The sequence below is a fragment of the Mesocricetus auratus genome, unplaced genomic scaffold (genome assembly GCF_017639785.1).
Source record: "Mesocricetus auratus isolate SY011 unplaced genomic scaffold, BCM_Maur_2.0 Super-Scaffold_4256, whole genome shotgun sequence".
Classification (NCBI taxonomy): domain Eukaryota; kingdom Metazoa; phylum Chordata; class Mammalia; order Rodentia; family Cricetidae; genus Mesocricetus; species Mesocricetus auratus.
The window spans coordinates 96148699-96164296 of record NW_024429182.1 but is presented as its reverse complement, the minus strand read 5'-3'; the positions used below and the strand labels follow the sequence as shown (position 1 = coordinate 96164296).

General features: G+C 36.8%; 1 protein-coding gene across 5 annotated transcripts in view; it reads right to left on the bottom strand.

Moving 5' to 3' along the window:
* The window catches only part of Nup98 (nucleoporin 98 and 96 precursor), an 83540-nt gene that overhangs the window by 48436 nt on the left and 19506 nt on the right, over nucleotides 1–15598 (bottom strand). For 2 of the 5 annotated variants that reach the window (XM_040757448.1, XM_040757449.1), the window contains exons 8-12: nucleotides 14631–14794; nucleotides 13258–13395; nucleotides 10656–10794; nucleotides 5841–5933; nucleotides 947–1087 (exon numbers count right to left, since the gene is read on the bottom strand). In XM_040757448.1, the coding sequence (XP_040613382.1) occupies nucleotides 947–1087; nucleotides 5841–5933; nucleotides 10656–10794; nucleotides 13258–13395; nucleotides 14631–14794 (675 nt within the window). The remainder of the gene's footprint in view (nucleotides 1–946; nucleotides 1088–5840; nucleotides 5934–10655; nucleotides 10795–13257; nucleotides 13396–14630; nucleotides 14795–15598) is intronic. The other 3 variants (XM_040757452.1, XM_040757457.1, XM_040757460.1) reach the window with 3 other exon arrangements.

The window sequence follows — 15598 nt, the reverse complement described above, 5'->3', positions numbered from 1 at the left end:
GCAAAAGCAGGCCTGGTCTACAGAGTGAGCTCTAGGATAGCAGTGCTACACATAGAAACACTGGAAAACAAACAAACAAACAAAAAAACAGTAACAACAAAAAACAAAAAGTACGAAAATAAAACAAAACCTCCTTTCTGGGGCCAGAGAGACAGTTCAGCAGCTAAGAGCACTGGCTCTTCTTGCAAAGGGCTCAGGTTTGATTGTCAGCATCCACAGGGTAGTTCACAACTATCTTCAATTCCAGGGAATCTGAGGATCTTTTCTGACTTCCACAAGCACCAGGCACATACAAGGTGCACAGGTACATGCAAGCCAAACATTTATACACATAAAATAAAATTATAAAATCTTTTTAAAAATCCAGCTCACTTCTTTTCAGCTCACACTATTATTAATGCCAGGTGATAATAGGTTTTCATTTCTAGTGATATACAGTTTAAATCAATATTCAAATTAAACACTAAGATAATTTGTTAGAAATAAAGTGGAAGATACTGTAAAAACTAGGGAAACACATTCTATGCATGAAGTACATAAAATAACTCAACAGATAAAAAAAACTTAGTAAATTTAGTGAGTATATAACAATACTGGGGGAATAAACAAAACAGACAAGAATTAGGTGAGCTGAATTCTCTACTTTAACAAGCTAAACTTATTTATGTTAAAACACAGCAATACAAGCACATTACTTAGTGAAACAAACTTCATCATATGCTAAATAAACTTAAAATAACAAGAAAAATGATTTCTAAGGGAGACCAAGTCTAGGAATGAGGAGATAAAGAAGGCTGGAATCTAAAACCTTCTATATTACATGGCTGTTTAATGATGTGCATATGCACACTGCTTTAGTACAGATGGGACAGCAGAAAATCAAGTCAGCAAGCTACGTATTAGCAAGAAATAAACTGTAAAGCCTTCTAAAGTGACTGACACTTACCTACTGGGGCCTGGGGGGCGCCAAAGCCCAAAATGGCTGTCGTAGTATTAAATCCAGGGGCCCCAAAGGCTCCTGTACCAAGAGGCCCTCCAATCTTAGGTTGGTTGTTTCCAAACAAAGATGCCTGTCCAGCACCCAGAGCTATGGAGACAAGAGGAAAGAACAAGTGCCACAGAGGATCCTTTGACTATTGTGCCAGGTCAGTTACTCAAAGATATAATACATTTGGAAGCTTCATCATGACCAATCATTTCAAGAAGAGAGCCAATGTTGTAAATGCTGACTTCATACTAGGCACTGGGCTTGGTACAAGAGGCAAAAAAAATCATCGTTCATTGCATTAGTTCCCTTAAGTACAACACTAATAGATAACTTAAGATATTTTCCTAATTATCAAAATGAATAAACATTTTCATAACATTTCCAAGAAGCACGGTACCTATTAGACACACAAAGTATTAACTAATATACCTAAAACAGGAACTTTTTCACCCATTATAGATCAGTTACAAATGTTGCAAGTGATAGAAAGGAGGGTCAAAATGAGCTATGTCTGAAGGAATAAGCAAGACAGTAACTATCACTCTACTAAAATAGATTTTCAAATAATTAAAGGAGCAATTCCCTTTGTCTTTTAGTATTTACAAATCAAAATAATTTGTAGACCCAATCATAATATCAACTTAAAAAATTATTTTTATATGTATGTATCTTGTCTGCCATGTAAGTCAGAAGAGGGCATCAAATCCCCCGGAACTGGAGTTACAGACAGTGGAGAACTGCCAGGTAGATGCTGGGAATCAAACTCAGGTCTGAAAGAGAAGGCAATGCTGTTAACCACTGAGCCAGTCATTGATGCCAACATTTTTTTAAAGTTTTTTTTTTTTAGTTTGCACAATGTCTTGTGCAAATGGAGTGTCAATTCATAAAGACAAAAAATGATTTGTGTGTGTGTGTGTGTGTGTGTGTGTTTTGAAACAGGGTTTCTCTGTGGCTTTGGAGGCTGTTCTGAAACTAGCTCTTGCAGACCAGGCTGGTCTCGAACTCACAGAGATGCACCTGCCTCTGCCTCCTGAGTGCTGGGATTAAAGGCATATGCCACCACTGCCTGGCCAATGTTAACAATTTAAACTAGCATATAAACAAAACTACAGGAAATCAAATTGCCTCCTTTGAATAAACTCAACTATAATATCTCCTGAAAACAGCTTTAATCAAATAAACTTATTTTTCTTCAAAATGTCAAATGTCTCAGTGATGTAAGGCCTAAACATACTCAAGTTTTAACACAAACTAGACTGATTAGACTAAGACCTCATGCCTCTATCTAAATCTCAGAATTACAGATATGTACCAACATATAACACACACACACACTCACTCACACTGGGTTGGAGTTAAGAGCACTTGTCGCTCTTATAGAGGACCCACATGGAGATTTGCAACAGTCTGTAACTCTACTTCCAGTAAATCTGAAGTCCTCTTCTTAACCTTCTTAACCTTCACAGGCACCAAGCATGCACAAAATGCACATACATACAGGCAAACACTCATACAGAGAAATTAATTTGTATTTATTATTAGTGGAATCAAATTTTTCTTGAGAAAGACCGGTTACCTAAACTTAAGCATATTAAAAAAAACAACAACCAATCAACCAAACAACAAACCACAACCCATAACAAAGACAAAATTCAACGGCCAGGCCAGGAGGTGGTGGTGTAAGCCTATAATCCCAGCACTTAGGAGGCAGGGCCAGCCTAGTCTTCAGAGCTAGTTCCAAGACAGCCAGGGCTATACTGAAAAACTCTGTCTTGAGGGAAAAAAAAAAAAAAAAAAAAAACCAAAGGCCCATGTATTAGGAAAATGTACTTCTGAGGAATGAGTCTGAATCTCTATTACTCAAAAGGAAACTTGCAACGACACCCATTTAGCCTATGCTCTCTCCCCACAAATAGTCTTCAGCTTTATAGTGTTTATATTGTGAAATGCAGAGTTTAAATTTAAAGCTCAAAGCTTTGAGCTCTTAAGCTCAAAGTCTGTTTTAGTAAATATAATAGTCATGGAATCTCTATAATGTTTGATAACTCTCAATCTTAATTTTCATATATGATCTATTGTTACTAAAGGTAAGAATGTAAAATTCCTCACTGATTTTTGTTAGTTAGTTTATTTACATGGACAAGGCATGAATAAGGAATATACAGCAACAAAATTTGATCTGTAGCCTATGAAGAATTGTTGTCAAGGCAAAATACTACTGATTAAACTATAGAATTAAGAGATAACATCAGGAAAAATGGTACAGAACATTTTAAAAGCTTGTACGAAAGGCAGACATTGGTAATCATAATCTTGAAGATCCAGAACAGAAACAGAAATGTAATCACGTAAGAACAAAACTTAAACATGAGCAAAACTTGTATGTAAATACACTTAATGACAAAAAGACTTCAATGAAAATATAATGACTTTATAATAGTTATTTAGCAGAAACTATGCTAAGCTATTTTTGAGTTTGAAGTTTTTCTTGGTTAATGATATCAAGCATGAGTCTTGTGTAATGCTCAATTGTAAGCACCCATGCATGTTCTGAACATGTTTAAAGTAATCAAGGAAAAGCTATGATGTCTGAGGTTAACTGTATTAAACACACCTATTTTTCAACTGATAATACAATTATCAAGATGTGACCAAATTATAAGTCAATAGGCAGCTGTATGGCTAAATAAAATTCTCACCCAAGTCTTACGTTTATCATAGACTTTGTAGTTAAAATCACCCTTGATAGCACACATCTGTAATATAGTACCCAAAAGCTGAAGCAGAAGAACAGCAAATTTAAGCCTAACTATGCTATAAGAGATAATGCTTTAAAAAAAAAATGATTGCTGGGAATGTAGCTCAATTGGTAGAACACTTGTCTAATGTGCATAAATAAAGCCCTGGGACGAATTCCAGAGCACCACATAAACAGGTGTGTGGCAGCACAAGCTTGTCATTGTAACACTTGGAGAAGAAAGCAAGAGGATCACAAGTTAAGGGTCATCCATGTTTGGCTACACAAAAAGTGTGAAGCTAGTTAGTCTGGAGTACATAGACTACCTCAAAATAAAACTAAAATCTTTTGTTTGTATCTGTATAAACACACAAACTTTAAAAAGCCCTCTATTGGGAGGGAGAAATGTGGTTGGATTATGAAATGAAATAAAAAAGGTCCCCATTAATTTGCTGATACCAAACTACCAAACCTATTACTAACTGTAGGATTAGAAGAAAATATTCATGTTCTCTCTCCCCCCAACTCGCACACAAACACACCAAAAGAAATAACTTTTTTCCCCTCATTTTTAAATCTTTCAAATTTTTAGTATAATTTTAGAATGTTAAAAAAATGAAGGGTGTGAGGGGCTCGGGTATGGCTCAGAGGTAGAGCAACCTTGTCTGGCATACATAGGGCCCTGGGTTCAGTAACAGAGTACTACAGATAGTAGTCTTCAATCACTCGGAGGCAGGTGGATCAGTTCAAGGTCAGCCTAGTCTACACATTGAGTTCCAGGATAGCCAGGGCTACACAGAGAAACCTTGTCTCAAAAAACCTTTAGTCTGTGTTCCAGAAGAAAAGAAAGGCAGGCAGATCTCAGAGTCTAAGGTCAGCCACCCTGGTGTTCTATAACAGCCAGAACTACGGAACTACCTTGTCTCAAAGAACAAAAACAAAAAATAAGGAAGGGAAGGGGGGAGAAAAAAAAAAAAAAAAGAGCCAGGTGGTGAAAGCCTATAATCCCAGCATTTGGGAGGCAGAGGCAGGAGTTCAAGACCAGCCTGGTCTACTAGAGCAAGTTCCCGGACAGCTCAATACTTCACAGCAGAAGCACAAGACTTTCATGGTATTCTAAATATTGAAATATCTTAATAACACTTATTTCAAAAAGAAAGGTTAACTGAGTATGGTGATGAACTTTTAATCCCAGCACTTTGGAGGTAGAGACAGGTAAATCTCTAGGAGGCTAGCCTGGTCTACATAGAGTTCCAGATCATCCAGAGCTACATAGTGAGACTTTGCCTTAAAGAACAAGAAAGAAAAACAAAAACAAAACAACAACAAAACCCAAAAGGTTAACACTTCAAGAGAGTATAAAAGATGTGTGTATTAAGGAGATGGCAAAGGAAAAACCATACCACAAAGCAAAGCAAACAAAATAGACAGTGCAAGCAGAGACTATGAAAGTAAGCAGTTTTGTGCAACTAAATTACTATACCAATGATGAGAGAACTAGGCAAAGGAAGCAAATAGGTATGCTTAAAACACTTTATTGTACATTTAGAAATAACCACCTTTAGGAGACTCCTCCCCAGTTGCTGTTAACAGGAAGACAGGTGGAAGGATCAGTATTTTAAATGTACTGAAAAACTATTTATACAAGAAAGAGGGATGAAAGATAAAAAACAGAGATATGCACAAACTGTAGACCATTTTTGCTAATAGCCATAGCATGTATTCTCTATGCTCTGTCTTACCATAAGGCATAACTGGTAAACAATTCCAAGTCCAAGTTCAAATCATTCATATAACGTTAAGAGAGGGATTTAAAAGTTATTATCACTACACTAATTATTCTCACATTATAAACTAAAAATCCTAGCTAAATAAGTAATAAAGGAGAACAAACTTTATGTGGAAAAGGTAATTTCCCTCTAATTCAAAATCTACATTGTGTGAACTTAATATGAATGTGCTAATGTTTTAGGACCTGGTAAAACTAACTGCTAGAAATGCTTTAATAAATCTATTTGTAAAAATGAAAATCTAAGCCTCTTATTTACAAGCTTATGACTAATAGACTCATAAGCTCAAGTTTTATTATTTCCTAAAATTCATACACTTTCTTACCTGTTCCAAATCCTGTACCAAGTCCAGTTCCCAGAGTTCCAGGTGCTGGCTTACTTCCAAAAATACTAGTCCCACTGTTATTTGTGCCAAAGCCTAAGGAGGAAAAAAAGAATGAGTGGATTGTAGTTTTAAAACAATTCTCAAGTTTCTCTAAAAGGGAGTTTTAATTACAAAGACAATTGATCTTAAGTTTTGCATCCTTAAGTTACTGGTACTAGTATTTATGAATCCCAAATTATCAGTTAACATAACCTGTGAAAAGATTTTTGACACCTGAAAACAAATCTTTATATATAACTGTTAATTGCATCTTCAGGCTTGAACTATCAATTCAAAACAAGGTAATACCCAATTACAAAGCTAAGTATGCATCTTGATGTTTGCACTTTGTAAGGCTCAGAGTCAGCACACGTGGTTCAGGTTTATTTATAAACACAAAAAAGTATATTCCTTCAAACATTCACTACAAAATAAAACTGCCAACAAATAGTTTCTTGAATCTAATGGAATAGAAAAAATAAAAATCTCTACAGTAACACAAAGAAACCTTCCCCCTCACCAATCACTATAGCAATTTTTGTTTTAAACTGATGGATCTGACACAGAACAATTTAATGTGTGTCTGATTATTTGAAGTTTGTTCACAATGTCACACTTAGTTAATTCATAAAAACATCCAAAGGCTCAACTAGCTGTTTTCTGGGAGGGGGATGCTTTTTGAATAAGATTTCACAGAACTCAAATTAGCCTCCAAATAGCTAGGCACTAAAAATGGCTTTTATCATTTTTCTACTTTCCAACTCCTGGGATCAAAGGTATGCACCACCACTACTTAAACTGTAATAAAAAGAAAAAATTAAAATAACCAGGGCTGGAGAGATGGTTCAGTGGTTAAGGGCACTGACTGCTCTTCCAGAGGACCTGGGTTCAATTCCCAGCACCCAAATGGCAGCAGCTCACAACTGTCAGTAACTCCAAGATCTGATATTCTCATAGACATACCTGCAGGCAAAACACTAATGTACATAAAAAGTAAATAAATTAAAAATAACCTATAACCTATGAACAGTCTATCTTAAGTTGAACAATTTCTTCCTTTGTCAATGATGAAGGGTTGAGCAAACCATTCTCCTTCACTCTGACTTGTTGAATAGAGAACACCTTGTTAACTTTCCTTTGAAACCCACAGCTACCAAAGATATCAATATTGTATTACTATTTTATTAATCTTTCATGATAAGAAAGGGTCAATCATTGGTCAGAATATTCTTGAGTTTTTTTGTGTGTGTTTTTGGTTTTTGTTTTTGTTTTCCTGAGACAGGGTTTCTCCATGTAGCCCTGGCTATCCTGAAACTGACTATGCAGACCAGGCTGGCTTTGAACTCAGAGACCCACTTGCCTCTGCCTTACTGAGAGAGCTGGGATTAAAGAGATTAAAGGGGTGTGCAGCCACCACCAGGTTAAATTCTTGTTTTTAAGGCACTTAAAATCATTTATAAAAATTATCATGAATGCTCAGTGGGAGGACATGTGTTATTAGCTTGCAATGCAAGCTATCTCAAGAAGAAAGAATAAGGTTAAGCTTAAAGTGAGTACTCTGAAGTAGTTAACAGTGTCACAAATGTGACTGTACTTTGTTATGTCAGTATCTAGATGGTTATTACCAATGGAAAACATCACTGAGCCTAAGAAGCTAAAGTCTAAAACCAAGCATATTTTGATCATTTTAAAATCCAAGCAAGTAATCTGACTCAATCTCAGCAAGTGATTCATGTATTTACATTAAAGTTTTTTCTTGAATTGTTACTAGCTAACACACAGAGATAGACAGATTCCCCCCCCACACACACACAGAGTTTTGTCCACTCAAGCACAGTCAACTTTCCTTAAAGAAGAAAGTTAAAAAGAAAATGTTCTTAAAGATACTTACTCTTTTAAGTAAAATTTAACAAGAAAAGATCAGTCTTTTAACAGAAAACAAGCTATTCAAGGCCAACCTTAAGCCCGCAGGAGAGATCTAAATGCCAACTTTACACTACTTACACCACACATTTCCTCCAGTCTCATTATTACTTCAAAACAAGTTTACAAAAGTAAAGAGAATTCAAATTCAGCATATAGCTAGTGAGGCAAGCCAGGTAAAAATGAGACCTTTTATACTGAAATTGGTGAATATTTGTATAAATACAACTTTACAATAAACAAACAAACAAGCTAGAACCAAAAAAACCACAAAGTAGCACACATCGTAGGATTTTTTTTCTTTCTTTTTTTTTTTGTTTGTTTTTATTTTGGCCCTCCAAGAGTCTGAGGCCAGCCTGATCTACATAGTAAGTTATAGGTTAAACAAGTGCTGCATAATAACATTCTGTCTCAGCCACACAGTGGTGGTGCCCACCTTTAATTCCAGCACTTAAGAGGCAGGGCCAGGGGATGTCTTTGAGCTCAAGACCAGCCAGGTATACAGAACTAGTTCCAGGAAAGCCAGGACTACAAAGAGAAACATTGTCTTGAAAAAAACACAAACAAATAAACAACAAAGAGTGTCTCAAAACAAAGCACCCACAAAGAAACAAAAATCCTCCAAGAAAAACTTGTCATTAAAAAAAATAAGGGCTGGATCGATGGCCCAGAGGTTAAGAGCACTGGCTGCTCTTCCAGAGGTCCTGAGTTTAATTCCCAGCCACCATATAGTGACTCACAAACATCTGTAATGAGATCCGGTGCCCTCTTCTGACCTGCAGAGATACATGCAGACAGAACACTGTATACATAATAAATAAATAAATCTTTTAAAAAATAAAAAATAAGCCCCAAAACAATCAAACAAAAAAAACATTTAATTTTGTATATGACCTATATAACAAATAAATATTTGTATTAAAAAATGTATTTTCATTGGTATTGAAAACTGGCCCTTTGAAGCAAAAAAATCTAAATGGTTGATGGTCTGCCAAAGGGCAACAAACAACAGATATAAAGAATACATATGGTATTAAATTTTCGGCTAGTGAGCTGAGCTTAGTCGTGTGTACCTCAAGTCTTAACTGCCTAGGAGGCCAAGGCAAGATGACTGCTTGAATCTACCTGGGCAACATCGAAAGAACTCTCCTCAACAGGACATAAGTAGCAGATCATTAAGAAATATGGTTCACCGATAGATGTGGTGGCACATGCCTTTAATCCCAGCACTCAGGAGGCAGAGACAGATGGATTTCTAATTGAGGCCAACCTAGTCTACACAGCCAAGACTATATAGAGAAATTGTCTCTAAAGGGGTGGGGGTGTGATATGAGGTCTTCAAAGGCTCCTCGGGAAAGGGAGCAATGATAACGATCTTTTTAAAAATGATTTTAGAAAGGGGGAAGGCCAGAGAAATAAATATTCATATACTTTTACCTCCTTTGGTTTATATAGAAACCATATTAACCATGTCCACTACCTCAAATCTATTCTTTCAAAACGAATTATGAATGGAATTATAGTCAATACTAACAATGAGTGAAAACCTAAGTAAAAGGGGCTACAAAAATCAAATATCAAAAAAAAAAAAAAAGAAAAAGAAAAATCGAATATCTGAGTCCAAAAATAGGCATGAGCAGTCTTTTTTGTTTTGTTTTTTCGAGACAGGGTTTCTCTGTATTGTTTTGGAGGCTGTCTTGGAACTCACTTTGTAGACCAGGCTGGCCTCGAACTCAGAGATCCACCTGCCTCTGCCTCCTGAGAGCTGGGATTAAAGGCGTGCGCCACCAACGCCAGGCTGCATGAGCTGTCTTACATGCATTTTTCAAATAGTTCACACTTTTGTGTATACACTATCCTTTTGATTCATGTTTAGAATAAGTTTTTTTCCCTAGTAGATTGCAAGACCATATAAAACTCACTGAATATGTTGAGAATTTGGCTCAATCATAGAGAGCTTGCCTAGAATACAAAACCCTGTGTTCTACCCCAACATGACAAAGAAAAACAGACAAAAAGACCTAAGAGCTCTCGAAGAAAGTTCTAATTACCAGACCACTACCAATAACTGCATGTTGCACACATTTTCCCAGAAAAACCAACCAGTACCTAATGAGGACTCTGGCAAACAAAGTGTTCAACAAATATTTGAACTTCCATTACCCTTGTCAATAGAATGAACTTTGTACAATGTTGAAAGTCTGAAAACATAATCATGTATGGATAAAGCTGAAACATACTTCTTTTAAACTGGTTTAAATATTTCTAACATATCTAAAAAGAATAAAGTTCCTTTTTAAAACAATTTGCTCAATCGTATTTCCATTTTCTTGATTTTTATGTAAGAAACAGGCAATTAAAAAAATAATTTTGTTGTTGTTCTCTTGGAAACAAGTTTCATTCTATAGCCCAGGATGGCTTAGCCTAGACATCATGGCTCCTGCTTCAGTAGTTAGGGCATAACAGGCATGAAGCACTACACTTACAACTGCCAGAATAATCCTCCAACTCAGCAGAGCTTTGACTTTCAGAAAGAATCTCCTATCTCTCCTTGTACACTACACTCCCAAGTTTGAAACCTACCTGAATAGAATGGGTTACTTCAGACACATGAGGTTTACATATACCCTTTCAGTTACTGGTGAGGTAACCCAGAGAAAATGAAAAGCAATTTGTCTATACTAAATATCTCCGATCATGTACCATGACTTTAAATCTTGCCTTCTGGTACCTAGCATCAGGCTAATGCTTACCTGAGAATTTTTAAACATTTCCAATCATATGAATCAGAAGAATGATGTGTGGTATAGTCAGTGTAACTTTAAGAGAGTCAAACCTGCATTTTATATGTACCAAAATTGGAAGTGTTTGTATTGGTTCCTAAAGTCAGGGTTGGTTTGTTACCGAAGAGCCCGCCACTGGTTGTACCAAATGAAGGAGCACTGGTTGTGCTGGTTCCAAAAGTTGTAAGCTTGTTATTGCCAAACAGGGTCTAAAAGAAAAATACAGGAAAAATTAAAATAATATAAAGATACAACAAAGAGAAAGTAAGCAGGCTAAGAAGATAGCTCAACAGTTAAAAGCATATACTGTTCTTTCCAGGACCTGAGCTCTATTCCCAGCACTGACAGTAGGTGGCTACAATGACCTGTCATTCCTGCTCCAGGGATTTCTGGTAACTCTTCAGACATATATACTCATGCATACACACATGATTTAAAATAGCAAAGATTAAAATAATAGGGCCTGGAGAGATGGAACAGTAGTTAAGAGCACTAACTGTCTCGTAAAACCAAAAAAAAAAAAAAAAAACAGAGCAAAGTTCAGTACCTAGGACCTGTATCAGGTGGCTCAAAACTTCCTATAATCTAGTTTCAGGGGATTCTAGTCTTACAGCCTTTTAAGGTATCTCATTTAAATGTATGTACCCACATGCCAACACACAATACATATAATTAAAAGTTATGAGAGAAAGGATGCAAATAAGCTACTCCAAGTATCAAGTGTGTAATGGAAAAGAAAGTTATTTTTATGAAAAGTTAAAGTTAAGACAGATGAATCAGAAGATATGATCTGAACAAGATTTTAAGTACAATGCTACAAATACAAAAAATTAACACCTCAGCAAACAGGATTTCATTGAGTCAAAAAAAAAAAAATACCAAAACCAAACAAACATAAAACAACAAGGCAATCAAATATTTTCATTGGCCAGGTGTGATAGTACAGGCCTGTAATACCAGCATTTGGGACACTGAGCCAGGAGGAAGACCAGGCTTCTGTATTGGAGACAAAAGGGAGGGAAAAGTAAAGAGGGAAGAGGAGGATGAAGAGAGAAAACTGTGTTTGTAGTACTGGGAACTTGGTATGATAAGCAAGCATTCTAATACTGAGCTACACCCTCAGCTTGTAATTTGTTTGAGGCAGTGTATTATACCATTTGGACTGGCCTTCAACTCTCTGTACCCCAGATTGGACTCAAACTTTCAATCTTCTTGTCTCAGCAATGTTTGACCAGATTCTTTTTGTTTTGTTTTGAGACAGGGTTTCTATGCATGGAGGTTGTCCTGAACTCGCTCTGTAGACCAGGCTGCCTCAAACTCACAGAGATCCACCTGCCTCTGCTTCCTGAGTTCTGGGACTAAACGCGTGCACCAAAAAAGCCCAGCTTGACCAGCTTTTTATACTGGTGGTGGTGGTGGTACTGGGGACCAAACCTAGGGTTTAACTGGGCTATGGAGCTCATGTCTTTAATCCCAGCACTCAGGAGGCAAAGGCAGGGAGATCTGTGTAAGTCCTAGGCTACAGAGTGAATTCTAGGACAGCCAGGGATACATAGAAAAACCCTGTCTTGAAAAAACAAAAACAGAACAGCTTTACTTCTCAATTTAAAAATTAAAACTAACCCAACAAACTACAACAGCATTTTATTTTCTTTCTCTTTTCAATGATTTTTTTCTTTTAATGTGTTTGGATATTTTGCCTACATATATTGTCTGTACACCATGAGCATGCCTAGTGCCTACAGAAGCCATAAGTGAGTTGCCACATGGGTGTAGGAGTCACATTCAAGTCCTGTTAGAACAGCCAATGCTCTTAACCACTGAACCACCTCTCCAGCACTTACCAGTACTTTCAAGCAGAAGTAAACTACATCATCACTGAGATAAGACAATTTAGTAACTACAAACAAACCATGGAGCTGGGGAGATAACCCCTAGTAACTACAGTGCTTCCTAAAATGCATAAAGCCCAGGGTTTAGTCCCCAAAACTTCATTAAACTAGGCATAATGGCAAATGTTTGCAATCCTAGCACCTGGGTAGCTGAAACAGGAAAACTAGTAGTTTGGGGGAAACTACTAAAATTAGTAGTACATGCCTGAATCCCAGCACTAAGGAAGTATAGACAGGAGTAGTTTGAGGTTATCCTTGCCTACACAAGTCTGAGATCCTGACAGGAAGACCGGGAAAGAAGCTGGCAAGATCCATCAGTGGATAAATGTACTTGCCACCAAGCCTTATGTGAGTTTGATCCTTAGAACCCATACAGAAAGAGAGAGACTGGACTCCTCCCACGAGTGGTTCTTCCTTCTTGTTTTTTTTTTTTTTTTTAATTACAAGACAGGTTTCTCTGTGTAGCCCTGGCTGTCCTGGAACTTGCTCTGTAAATCAGATTGGCCTTGAACTCACAGAGTTCTACAGAGGCCTCCCAAGTGATGGGATAAAAGGATGTGCTGCCGCTGCTACCATCATTGCCCAGTTTCCACAAGTGGTTTCTGACTGCCATGTATGAAGAGTGGCAGAGGCATACATACACAAAAAATAAGTTTAAAAAAATTACGTAATTAAAGAGGGAAAATAAACATATTAAATTCTTGAAAGACAATTTTCTGTTTTATACATTCCTTTAACAGGTTTAAACAGTTCAAATTACAGTCAACTGTTAATACCTACCGAACCAACTGCACCAAATCCAGTATTGGGCTGCCCAAAGAGACCTGTTCCTGTTCCAAAAGCTGTTCCAGTGCTGGTGTTTGTAGCTGTGCCAAAAAGACCTCCTGGCTGTGAGGCTTGGGTTACTCCAAACAGGCCCTGGAAAGGGTAATCTAGATTAAAAGGCAGTTCATAATAGTTTTCTTTAACATCTTGAGAGATTAAAAATAAATCACCATTGTTTATAAAAGCATGTGTGATAAACACAAAATTCTTGAAACATTTCTTTGCAACAACCCTGAAAAGCAAGGAATAAGGTATCCTTCCCAAAACAGCATAAAGTTAATTAAGAGCTATTAAAACTTTAGAATCCAGGACAGTAAATTCATCCCTATTACCTAAACCCCTGTTACTAGAACAACGAACTTCAGATACTGGACATGTACTAAGGATTTCTATGAATTCTCAAACTCTAAGGTGTTAGGTTACATAGGAAGTTCCAGGATAATCTAAGCTATTAAAAAGACCAAGCTATCAAAACAAACAACAACAACAACCAAAACCACCTCATTTTCTTTTAAATGCTTTATAAGCTAGACATACACTCATACCTTTAAATCCCTCCATTTTGAAGCTGAAGCAAGAGGATCATAAGTTTCATGTCAGCCTCAACTACAAAATGAGACCACCCAGTCATCAACAACAAAACAATAAACAGTAAATGCTGACTATTAATGATAAAAGGGATGTAATCTCATTCTTTTACAGATGGTAATCAGTTGTGGTATTCTTGTGGAAAAACCAGTTGTCTTACTTTATTCTCAATTTTATTCATATGTGTCACTTAATTTTTGAGATTAATCTCATGCCGCCCAGACTGGCCTTGAAATAGATACATAATTAATGCTATCCTTGAACTCTGGATCCTTCTCCTAAAGGCTGAGATTACAGTATGTTCAGTTCTAGAGTTCTATCCTTCTAATGCCCATAAACACAGTCTTTATTTTCAAACAAATTTTTTAACAATCTCATCCACATACATAATGTATTTTGATGACACATACATGCTCCTTTCTCACATCATCCTCCTACTCCCTCTGGAACAATTGTCAATGTCACAAGGTATATAGCCTCAAGATACAAACTTGCAGCCCGCTAAGCTCTTGGTGATAACTATGACCCATTCAACAAACCTTCAATGAGCAGAGTATGTATGGGCCCAGACTAAAATCTAGGTCTTCATTACTAAAAGATCTGTTTTCTCCCCTATGCTGAATAACCTCAGCTCTAAAGAACTGCTGTGGAGCTGGCACTTACAAGGTAAACATGATTACTAGTCTCATTACTTAGCTTAACAAATAAATGCTGGAGTCAGCCAAAGGCTGTTTCCTTACCATAGTGTTGGTGCTCGGCTGTCCAAGCGTACTAGTATTACCAAAGGAAAATCCAGTATTTGGGGTGGTTGTGGCCTGGCCAAATGGTTTGCTGAAGAGACTGGTAGTCTGTTGGTTCTGTTGGCCAAAGAGACCACCTGGATTTGTCCCAAATCCAGTTGTACCTTCCAGAAAAAGAGTAAAAGGAAAGGGAAAATAAACAACAACCAAACAAAAACAAAAACGGATCTCTCAAACTAGTGATTCAGCAATCATCTGAGTATTATCTATTGCTATCTAAATTTCAATTCAGTCCTTACTTAACAGCCTTCAATTTCTATCTTCAGCTAGCTGTATAGTAAAACTTTCCTTTCTACAGTACCTCAAAACTCAAGAATTCTTTTGGTTTCTTTTGTGGTTTTTTTGGGGGGGTTGTTTGTTTTTCAAGACAGGGTTTCTCTGTGTAACAGCCCTAGCTGTGCTGAACTTGCTTTATAGATCAGACTGGCCTTGCACACAGAGATCCATATGCTTCTGCCTCCCAAGTGCTAGGATTAAAGCAGTGTAACACCAAGCTGGGTTCAACTCAAAACTCAAAAATTCTAAAAAAAACTGAATGGCCTTCCTTTGTAAACCCAAATTTTCCTTTTTTATAAAAAATATTCAATATATCTAAATTAACCTTGAAAAATGAGGCTTTTTCTTCCTATCAATATTCAGCCTAGTCTATTATGCACAGTACTGTGGTTCACCTGTCTTGGGGGTGGGGAGTCTCTAAAACTTCAGAGTTTTGAGACTTTAGCTTTAAGTTAGCGATTTTTCCTAAAAATACATAAAACCAGTTCTTTTGCCTTCTTTGGGTAGGTACTACTCAATATCACCTTCTGAAATAAAGGACTCCTTAGCCATCTTCACTTTAACTGTCCCTTCCTACTCAAAAATATCCCCAAATTATTTTTCTCCACAGCTTTTATAAAGCAGTGAGTCAT